Below are 11134 nucleotides of genomic sequence, written 5' to 3' on the forward strand. Positions count from 1 at the left end.
ACACTTTATGGATTGGATAATGGTAGCATGCAATCGCCGTCCTTCAGTTTGTGCTCCTAGATTGCCTAAAGCATTCAAAAGTATAAGAAAGCTTGCTTTACTTGGCAAAATTCCTTCATGTAGCATTTGACAATAAAGCTGCTGAACTTCTACACATTTTCCACCATTCTTATACGCTGCAAGTAATGCACTCCAAGATACGGTGTTTCTCTGTTGCATACTGTCAAACATATTTGAGACATCATTCAAGCTACCACACTTTCCATACATAGAAACAAGGGCGGTTTCAAGAAAGACATCCAAGTTGAAACCAAAATGTATGATAGTAGCGTGGATAAGCTTACCTGATACCAAAATATCATAACCTTCACATGCTGAAAGAAGAGTGCTATAAGTTATTTTGTTTGCTAGAAAACCCTGTTGTGACATATGATGGTAAATTTGTAGGGCATCTTTTCCACATCCATGATCAGCATAGGCAGACACCATGGATGTCAAAAGAACCACATTCTTCTCTTTCATTTTGTCGAAAGTTTCTCGTGCATCTTTCAGACTACCGCATCGCCCATACATGGTAATGATGGAGCTACATACAACAACATCAACATCAACATCATCACCACATTCTAATAACAAGGAATGGATTCTTTTGCCATCATCCAGAGAAGAACAAACACGGAAGAGGTTCATGAGAGTAACCTTGTTAGGAAAGATCCCATCAAGGAGCATCTGATTGTAGAGATGGATAGAATCATCATAAGCAACACATGAAGAGATCATCATAGTCCATGTGACAACATTTCTAGATGGCATTGCATCAAAGATTCTTCTACAATCATTCATGTGACCGCAATTTTTGAACATGTTGACAAGGGATGATCCAACAACAACATCGGAATCGAAAGAACTGTTTAGAATGATACAATACATTCTCTTGGCATGGTATGTGTAGGTGTGGCATGTGAATGAAGAAATGAGACATACAAAGGTTGCCTTAGAAGGAAGTAATCCTTGAGCCTGTATCTGGTGGAAAGCTTGAAGAGCATCTTCCACTTGTTTTCTCTGAGAGAACTCTTTGATGATATGATTCCATGCAGATATCTCTCTCTCCACCACCATGGGAGGTTAAAGGTATGCCCCCAACAAAACTCTGTAAGGCTTCATGTTTGTATAGAACAGGAACCTTGAACCCATTATGGCATTTGAAACAAACTGTTAAACCGTTAAACCAGGGTTTCGCGGTTTGGTTCGGTTCAAACTGAACCGTTGCCAATTGCTTCTTGTGAAGCATACGGGCTCAGCATTGACCCTAATAATTGGGTTTCAAGGTGCACAAACTTTGAACATGGCACCAAGTTTGTGTGGCACTAAGTAAAATCGGCATATTATACAATGATTTGACTTTTCAACGCAGATTATTGGGGGAGAAACTTTTAGGAAGTTGGCTATTCGGAGGTTTTCGTATCCGATTTGGTCAATCTTTCAAGTCCCCCAAAACCTTAAATGTGCTAGATACATATTATCTTTAAGCAAAGTCACAACTTGAGTTGTGAACTTGGAGGGCACCCCATTTTATCACGTTCCAATTTCTCTACTTTAATATATGGCAATTGGGAAAAAGACTATGTTGACAAGGCATTGAAGTGATAACCTTATCATTGTTGACTAGACTAGTTTTTGTACTAGATAAAAGTGTGGACAATATTTTGATGGAAACTAGGGCCAAACAATCCATTCATCATTTATTTAGCCATATACTCATTCTTCCCATATTGGTTATCACCAATGGTGAGAAGAGTCAATGTTTTAATATGCACAATTTGCTCATCCATTTTTGTGAGAAAAACAATATCTACTTTCTTAGTCCAATGTCTTCATAAACCGATGTCCCTTTGATTTTTCTTTCTTATTTTAATTTATGCTTTATAACCCATTTTTTGCCTGGTGGATGTTATTTTCTTATGAGAATTTCCTAGCGTGCACTTTTTAGGTTTTAGAACTGTTTTTTGCTATTAGGTTACAATCCTTAGGCAAACTACTTAAGGGGGAACACTTGCATTATTCCATGAGGATCATACTTCTTTGGTTCATGATCTTGTGGCTTTATGGAAATAAGAATCCAAGGTACGTTTGATGTAACATACCATAGTGAACAAAGGCTTGCACTCTGGGTTAACTCAATGTACAATGATTATTTCTTTGGTTTAATTCTAGTCCTTCTTATTAGAAAATTCATTGTTTCTTCAAAATAAAGATTGATTTTTTATGATCCTGTAAGATAGTTGTCACTTCCTAAGACAAAGAGAGATTATCAAGCGAGTGAAGCAACCAAAGGAAATTTCCATTCGAAAACACCTCTACAAACTATATGTTTCGAAACCATATAATCATTATTCATGCAATCATTATCAGTAACATGTTACAATTCTTCCCATTTTTTAATGTCTAAGTATATACTATTTGTGATACTTTCACGAGCCATTCTGATCATTCTGTTTTACTTTTATATTGCAATATTTTTCAGGTGAATAAACTTGGGCATTTGAAGGTAGATTGTGAAGATCACACCACCACAAATAGTAACATGTGTTGGCAACTTTTGCACGCATGGGCCCAAATTCCTAATGTATGCCTCACATACACTAGACTAGGTAGTAGGGACAACACATTGCTTTAGAAAACTTTAGATTGGTGGGAGAGAGAAAAAGCCCATTTTCTCCCCGCTTCTAGCCCTCCGAAGCCATGCGTCCTCGCATATCACCCCTTTCATATCAAACCTTGGTCTAGGAATACATCCTTTTTTTTTCTAATCTATATGTTGCTACAATCCCCAGTAAGCAATCAAATCCCCACTCTTCTTTTAATTTATAAGTCATTACTGGGATGTGTCTCTACACACGTGAGTGCGCGTGCATGCATGCGCACACACAATAATGGTTAGTCTTATTTTAGTAGAATGACTTAGACCAATGTGAGTCTTGAGAGGTTAGTTCCAAACCAATTTGTCATACCTTTTAAAGAAACCAATCTTGATGTGTATATCTCAAAATAGTGCATCGGAATATTGTGTCCAATAATGCATGTACAAAAAATAACTCTATTATGTCCTTTTGTGGAGTGTTGAAATAACATATCAACAATCATTTAATTCTTTTATGTGATTGAACTAAAATAATGGTTATATTACATCAAACTTTTGAGTACCCATGAATGCATGGGGAGCCTCGATAATGTGTATGTGTGTGTATATATATATTCGTGGTTCTCATATATTCTTCAATAATCCAAAAAGTATGATGTGGCTTACTGAATTCTACATATATAAGTATGTGATTCCATATAGGAAAACTTGTGATTGAAGTATTTTGTCGATAATCAAACTCTTAAAAAAAAAAACTCTTCAAGAGTTTTAAAATAGTTTAGAATTAAACAGGAACACACAACAATAGACTTGCAATAATTTGCATAATCTTATCGCCGTGAAAGTCAATATTGTTGGGCAGCAATGAGAGAAGTTGATATTAAAGAATCGTTCCTTCGAGGTACAACAATTACCATTTAAAATAGTATAAATATGAATATGTATATATTCCTTTAACAAGCTTGCTTGCATCAAATGATGCTTTTGGCTTCCTCTAGTAAAAGGCCAATATTTATAACATGCTAATGCCAACATGTTTTGATTACGTATAAGGTCTTATGTCATCAATCTAGTTTATGGGCAACGTCTTAGCCAATTATGACTTCTTGTACCATCGCAAAGTCAGAATGATTGTATGACTTTTCCTCCATACTTTGGCAACTAATTTTCCCCCTTAGATGCTACTAGTCTTTATTGAAATCAAGGGATTTGTGGAAGCAACTTAGAAAATGATGGACTAACTCCTTGGCCAAATGTTTTTGTATATAATGACATGTTTCATAATTCTGGTTGTCAACAGGCTAGCGAATTCATTTCTTGTGAACAAAGATATCATTGTTGATTGACTATAATTGTGTGACCACTTCCACATTTCGTTTTTGAGGGGGACCTAGTCACTCCAACTGTTCACGACAGTGGACGTGGCGAGTGTATTGATCACATGCGTATAGTAATTAGGAATGGAGATAAATAAACGAGGAGAATGAAAGGGGGGGGGGGGGGCACAAGCAAACAAACCGTCATTGGGTAATGCATTAAGGAATTAGGTTAGTCGTTCCATAACCTCAAGGATGTACGATTTGTTAAACCCTAATCTCTCTCTCTCTCTGTCTCCCTATATATATATATATACAATACACACACACACACACACATGTATGTATGTATATATATGTGTTATACATACATACATACATACATACATACATATATATATATATACATATGCACATGTATACATATACATATACTGTTATACATACATATATATATATGTACATATATGTGTGTGTGTGTTGTAAGAACGAAGCAATACACAATACATGCAATACATAGAGAACAGTTTGCATAAGCAAAAAAGCAAAAAAGCAAAAAGCAAAAAGCAAAAGGCCAAAGGCAAAAAAGGACAAAAAAGAAGAAGAGAGAAATGCGAATCCGAAGCGGAAATGCCGGAAAAGCTCCCAAGCTGACGTGGCGGATTGGCCATGGCAGGCTGACGTGGCAGGGTGGCGGTTCCGCCCCACAAAAAAAAAAAGAGAGAGATAAAAAAAAAGTAATAAAAATTAAAAATTTAAAATAAAAATAAAAAGAAATAAAGAAAATAGAAAAATAGAGAGGTCTAATTTGTATGTGTATGTACATACTCTGTTTTTTTTTCTTATTGCTTGTTTCTCTCTCTGTCTACATATCCGTCTCTCTGTGTTTCTCTCTGTTTCTCTCTTAAATCTTTCCTTCTTCTTCTTCTTCTTCTTCTTCTTCTTCATTCTTCTTCTTCTTCTTCTTCTTTTTCTGCTTCATTCTTCCACCATGCCACTCAGTTCCACCTCTTCATGCGCATCAGACATGATGGACCTTGAATCGCCCATAGATCCCACCAATTCCTCCTCCTCCATCTTCTCCCTACCACCATCTTCTGCTAATCCTGCGCCCGCCCCCCCCTCTACCTCCACACCCTCCCCTTCTCCGCCTCCGTTGCCTCATCATCATTCGGTACCACCCCGGCTTCGCGGCTTGAGATGGCGGGTCATGCTCGGCGTGCTCCCTCCTTGCCCCACCACCATTGATGAGCTTCGCCGCGCTGCTGCAAATGGCCGGAGGAAGTAATGCTACCCATACTTCTAATACTAGTTTTTTTTTAAATCAAATTTTCATTTTCCTTTTTGTGTGCACGGATCTTCATCTTTATATCAATTCACCTCCTGTTTTTCCCCCCTCTTCCGGGTGCATGTTTTTATAGTGCATTTTTTCGGTATTAAGGTGTATTGTTTGCAGATCTTTATCTTCTTCTTTTTCAGATCTTTTGTAGTTTTTATAGTTTTGTTTAGGATCCCTAGATAATTTACCTTCTGTTTTGCAAATGGGCGTATGGCATATCCTAATAACAACTCATTTTGTGGTCTTTTTTGCGATTTATTTTTGTATATTGCCATCTGATTAGCTTTTTCTCTGCTGAAAATGTCCGGAGGATGTATGCTTATCAAATTTATCCTCCATGTGATTTCTGTTTCGACATGTTTTTTTTTGTACTTTGCTTCAATTTCTATCTAATTGTGCTCTCTGTATTTTAGATACGCTGAGCATCGAAGGCGCCTGATCATTGATCCTCATCTAATGGAAGATTTGCAGAAGGCTGATAATCTACATGTGGATAATCCATTGTCACAGGATCCAAGTGAGGCTTAGATTCACGTGTCTTTTTAACATTCACTCAATAGTATTGACACAAGGGATACTTTAATTTGCATGGGTTTTTCTGATTCCATTCAATAGGATGATCCGACCAAGGGTTGAATTTGTGTAGTGTGTTCACTTTCACTTAGAAGGACCAATGTAAGACTTAAATTGGCATAGTTTTTCCACCTCATTCAATAAAAGATCCACATAAGGCACATATACTTTGCATATGTTATTGAATTTCAGTATAAGAATCCAAGTATGTGCTCAATCTTTGGAAGACCCAGACTGGTGTATGTGAGATTTGAATTTTGCAATGTTTTGTAAATATTTACAATTGGTAAATTATGCATTCAACAAGGCCAGAGATTGACATTTTCTGTATCCACCAACCACAAACGGATGGAGAAATCTATGGCATTGTTGATTCATTAAGGTTATGCACATGTTCATAACAATGCATGTAAATGCCATGGTTTGCAAATATTTAGAAATGGTGAAGGATTCATGCTTTCTTCCTTTTCCTGTTATGTTTATTTGCTTTGCAGAGAGTGTCTGGGGACGTTACTTTGAAAACAACAAGGTTGAGGGGACAATCAACACTGACTTGGCAAGGTTGTATCCAGAAGAACATGGTAGCTTCTTTCAGAGCAAAACATGCCAAGCCATTCTAAAGAGAGTTCTGCTAGTATGGGCTCTAATTCATCCTCAATATGGTTATCGACAAGGTACTATGGCGTGAACAATGAAGAGCGAATCTTCTCATAAAATTTGCGATTTAGTTGGTATATTCCGTTATGATCAATCTCCATGGAGTTCACACAGTTTTTGGGCTGTTTCTAGGAATGCACGAGTTACTTGCACCTTTGGTTTATGTTCTTCACAAGGATGTGGAACTGCTTACTAGAGTAAGAAAGAGGTACAAGGATCCATTTGAAGATAGGTTTGATACTGCACTCGAGGAAAATGCTTCTCATAATACCGAGGTGAGGCAAATGCTGCCCATTTTTGCAGCTCATTCAATTGATTATGCTCATGAAGCTATGTATCACGGAAATGTTAAGGATTGGGCTCAATGTCTTTATCCTGAAGATGCAGCCCTATTAGAACCTGATGATTTCGGTTTTAGTCTTGAAACCATGTTGCGTGGGAGCGATAGCTATGGTGCCGAGGGGGAACTCGGTGATTTGTTGTCTGTTAGGTTTTTGGAACATGATGCATATTGTTTGTTCGATGCCTTGTTGAAAGGGAATGATAGTTCCCTTGTGCTTGCTGATTACTATGTACCTTCAAATGAGGGAAGGTCATGTGGGATGTCGCCTATACTAGAAGCATCTGCTGCCATGTATCAAACACTCTATAGTGTAGACATGCCCCTATACAGTCATCTAGTTGGGCTCGGTGTGGAGCCACAATTTTTTGCATTACGATGGTTCCGTGTGCTTTTTGGGAGAGAGTTTGAGTTGGCCGAATTACTTTTTGTCTGGGATGCAATCTTTGCATTGCCAAGCACAAGCCATGATGACTTTTTGGCTTCTCCAAAGGCTTGGCCAACTCGAAGCTCGTTTGTATCAAATTTCGCTGTTTCAATGCTGCTCCATTTACGATCCGCATTGTTAGCTACTTCTGATGCTGCAAGTTGCCTTCAAAAGGTATTAAGTTTTCCCAAGGATGTGGATATAAGAGGACTGATAGAGAATACCAAGGCTCTCGAACAGTCAAGTTCTGATGTATCTAAGAACACATTGTCCAAGAAGATGCGAGGTTTTACTCAGCAACTCAGCCAAAAGAATCACACTAAGCATAAAAACTGGTCTGATTCGCCATTTCAGCCTCATATCCCAGCTGCCACTAAAGGATTGCACACAAATTCTCCAAAGGCTGTCAAAAAATCTGTCCCAGAATCCTACTGGGAAGAGAGATGGATGAACTCCGTGCTCCCAAAAGCATCCTCATTGGAAGTTCATACCATTGATGGGAAGAATAAACAAGCCGAAGCTCCAAGCAATGGGTTTGTTTCTAGTGTTGTGCAAAACGGTTCAAACCAGAAAGCCAGTCAAGATGATGCTGGAAAGAATACACAAGCTGAAGCTCCAAGCAATTGGTTCAATCCTAGTGTTGAGCAAAACTTGGTAAATGATGTTGGTTCAAATCAGAAACCAACTCAACATGCTTCCAATGACAACATACATCCTAGGACAAGGCGGAAGCTATTTGCAACACCTGATATAGACCCCTTGGGTGTTACTCAAGTAGGCGTTGCAAGGAATGAGATGTGGATATCTGATGGAGAAACCTCCATCTCTGGCGATGATGAAGGCAAAAACATCCTTGCTGAAGATGCAAATGCAATTAGTGGCAGGCAAAACAGTAGAAGATTCTCAACTGATGACCAGACAACGATAAACTCATCTCCTGAGGTGGGGGATCTGTCTTTGTCAATGCAAAAGGACAATCCAGAAGCTGCATTACGGACCCTCGGTCATTCAATGGTTGATAGTATCAAGGTAACGTAGGGACATCTGGATATGTTTATATTAGTTTCAACTCGTAAACCAAGTTGTGTGATTAAGTTTTGTGCTTCCTATAGGTTCTTGAGAATGCCTTAACCCAAAAGGCAAATTTGGGAAGAGAAGGTGCTTCAACTGCTTTTAGAGAGACTGTGGACTCCTTTTCCAAAGCTTTCCTGAGTGGTAAAGGTCACATGGCAGCCTTATCAGCTCTTGGGGAGTTGAGAAAAATAAGTAACATGCTCCTGCAAATGTAAATTGTACAATCAGTAATACTGTGAAATTTTGTACAGGAACGTTAGGATTTAGCTTGTAGGTATATAGATATAGGATGCTTGTAAGCAAGAAGCATGCATCAAATTTGATATTGGTGCGTTCCCCTGGATGAGATCCATCCACACCATCATGTACCAATGGCAATTCTTTTATGACAAAGCTCATTGTTTCTGCATGAAACTTTTATGCCAATTAAATAATGAACTATAAAGCAAACAGAACAGATGGCTAAAGTCTCATCCTGGCTGCAGATATAACAATCTGGAACAAATGGAGTTCCTAAGCTTAGGCTAAGCCATAATCTAGATGCAGTAAGATTTAGTGAATATCTTCCATAAGATGAGCTGGTATAGAATTTGGACTACATGCATAGTGAACCTAAAGAAATACAATCTTCTAACTTCCTGCAACTATTGCAAACTAAACATTTCACTAACGACCAAAGCTTCAGAAACAGAAGCCTCAAATATGTTTGCTGATTTCTCAATTAACTCTTGTATTTCATTGTTCATTAGTTGTATTTGTTTCAGATATCCATCCTAGGTGTGGTAGATAGATATGAAATATCCCTCACATAACGCATGCCTATGATGGTTCAGAGTAGTAATCATGTCAATTGTACCTAGTATATAGAGATTATATATTGCATTTACATCAGTAATAATCACATTATTAGATGTCATGCCCAAATATTTTTTATTTGATGAACAGAAGATTTTGAAAGGCATTCATCTACAAATGATTCAATGTGGACAAATCTTGGACTACTGTAATATTATATACACAAGTAGAGAGCAACCAAAGATAGATATTGACTTCAGTAATAATCACATCATTAGATATCATGCCCATTTTTTATTAGAATAACAGAAGATATTGAAAGGTATTCATCTATGCATGATTCCATTTGGACAAATAATGGAGTAATTTAATATTATAAATATAAGTAAAGAGCAACCAAAAGATAAATATTAACACCAGTATAATAGCAGAATGCCCATTTTTTCAAATGCTAGACATTTTCGATCATCTCCTTTAGTCAAAGGATGACTTGGTAACAAATGTGTGCAATTTGCTGCTATGAAAGTTCATGAAGCATTTGATGGCAATACTACAATGAAGTATAAGGGCAATCAAGCAACCCTTAACATGTTCGAAATGTAAATGAAAAACATGTAGATTTAGCTAAGACATCAACAGACAAACAGCTCCCAACACAAACCATATTTGTAAAATAAGTAGGCTTTATTTGCAAAAAGAGACTTATGATAATCCAATCCTTGACTGTGATACTTCTTCAGCTTCAGAAGCTGGACAAAGTATCTACAGGTTGGAATTGACTTCACTCGTCTTTAGCTGAAATGTAGAAGAAAGTCATATGAAGAACCTAAACATTACAAATCGAATCATTTTGATCCTGGTTCTTGAATATAGACTGGGGGCTTGGAACATAAAATAATCTTTATCCATAAATACATAATTGATACATCATTAATCCTTTGTGAGCTAAGAACTTCATATAGGAAAGAGATGTAGAAACTTTGTACTCTCACGGCCATTTGGAGATCCAGCATAACACGAAGCTCCATACATCCATGCTTAATTGCAAAGAACAGATTGTCATTAAAAATCTAGACTATGTGATATTTCATATCTATTCTCCACTCTTACGGGTTGAGGAAAAAGAGTAGGAAAATGCCATTGCTATTCAACTCAGCTGACCTTTGTCGATGTGATTGTTATTCTCAGCAATAAGTTTGACACATTACATATTGATGATATGTCAAGAATATATATCATAACGTTTCTCTGGTAGCTAGCTTGTATAGGGCACAAGTATGAAACTATTCTTTTATTGAGCATCTACCACAGAACCTTCTTCACCATCCACTCTTGGGCTTCCAACATACTTCTCCAAAAATAGCTGGATTGTCCTCCAGTATCGATCTCCACCAGACAACCATGTGTCCATGTGCATTCCAGTTGGGAACTCCACAAATAAACTTCTTGGGTTTGAAGATGACACATCGTATAGCCGCTTCATGTGTATGGGGGGAACCATCTCATCTTGGCTCCCCGATAAAAACAATATGGGTTCAGAAATCTGCAGAATTATATACGTTTCATGCATGAATACACGATGAATTCGTCACTAGCAAGGAATGAACAGATACGTGGTCGGAATTCCAAAGAAAACATACATCCTTAATAACGTCAATTGTATTCCAAGGCGAGCGCACAAGGAAGTTTAGAACTCGAAGACCCTGGCCACCAGTCCCCCCAATAAACCACTTCAAAATAGGTAGCACAACTCCTGCCATATCCAATATTGAAGTGAATGTATTCTCCAGGATCAATGCTGCAACCTATGCATCATTTCATTGAGATCAAACACACTCACACCCATTCTCTCTTTTCCTCACTCTCTCTCTCTCTCTCTCAAAGACAAGACAACACTTAAGATGTAATCTCTTGTTTGGTCTTATAGGCCATTTTGGCCTCTTAAAAGACGTTAATATATCTTTCTTTCTTC

General features: G+C 37.7%; 2 protein-coding genes and 1 pseudogene across 4 annotated transcripts; 1 reads left to right on the forward strand and 2 right to left on the reverse strand.

The window, feature by feature from the left end:
- Positions 1-9: 9 nt before the first annotated feature.
- LOC147847317 (pentatricopeptide repeat-containing protein At1g56690, mitochondrial-like) lies at positions 10-1201 on the reverse strand. Of its 2 annotated transcripts, none has more exons than XM_087339323.1 (3): positions 700-1201; positions 345-586; positions 10-210 (listed from the first exon to the last, which is right to left on the reverse strand). In XM_087339323.1, exons 1-3 carry the CDS (start codon positions 756-758, stop codon positions 170-172), a joined length of 342 nt encoding a protein of 113 aa, XP_087195449.1. In that variant the 5' UTR covers positions 759-1201; the 3' UTR covers positions 10-169. The 2 variants fall into 2 exon arrangements, with proteins under 2 accessions (XP_087195449.1, XP_087195448.1); XM_087339322.1 differs by having other exon boundaries at positions 10-220.
- A 3684-nt stretch (positions 1202-4885) lies between these two features.
- LOC147847318 (uncharacterized) lies at positions 4886-9278 on the forward strand. Its single transcript, XM_087339321.1, has 5 exons — positions 4886-5241; positions 5710-5813; positions 6364-6543; positions 6659-8322; positions 8406-9278. The coding sequence occupies exons 1-5, from the start codon at positions 4949-4951 to the stop codon at positions 8580-8582; spliced, it is 2418 nt and encodes an 805-aa protein (XP_087195447.1). The 5' UTR covers positions 4886-4948; the 3' UTR covers positions 8583-9278.
- A 764-nt stretch (positions 9279-10042) lies between these two features.
- LOC147847319 (alpha/beta hydrolase domain-containing protein WAV2 pseudogene) lies at positions 10043-10967 on the reverse strand (annotated as a pseudogene). Its single transcript, XR_015532344.1, has 2 exons — positions 10803-10967; positions 10043-10705 (listed from the first exon to the last, which is right to left on the reverse strand). The product of XR_015532344.1 is annotated as an alpha/beta hydrolase domain-containing protein WAV2 pseudogene (transcript).
- Between the last annotated feature and the right edge of the window lie 167 nt (positions 10968-11134).

This window comes from Azolla caroliniana, unplaced genomic scaffold, assembly GCF_043228905.1.
Source record: "Azolla caroliniana isolate FFs.n. ecotype wild unplaced genomic scaffold, voAzoCaro1.0.p SCAF_1187, whole genome shotgun sequence".
In the NCBI taxonomy this organism is placed as follows: domain Eukaryota; kingdom Viridiplantae; phylum Streptophyta; class Polypodiopsida; order Salviniales; family Salviniaceae; genus Azolla; species Azolla caroliniana.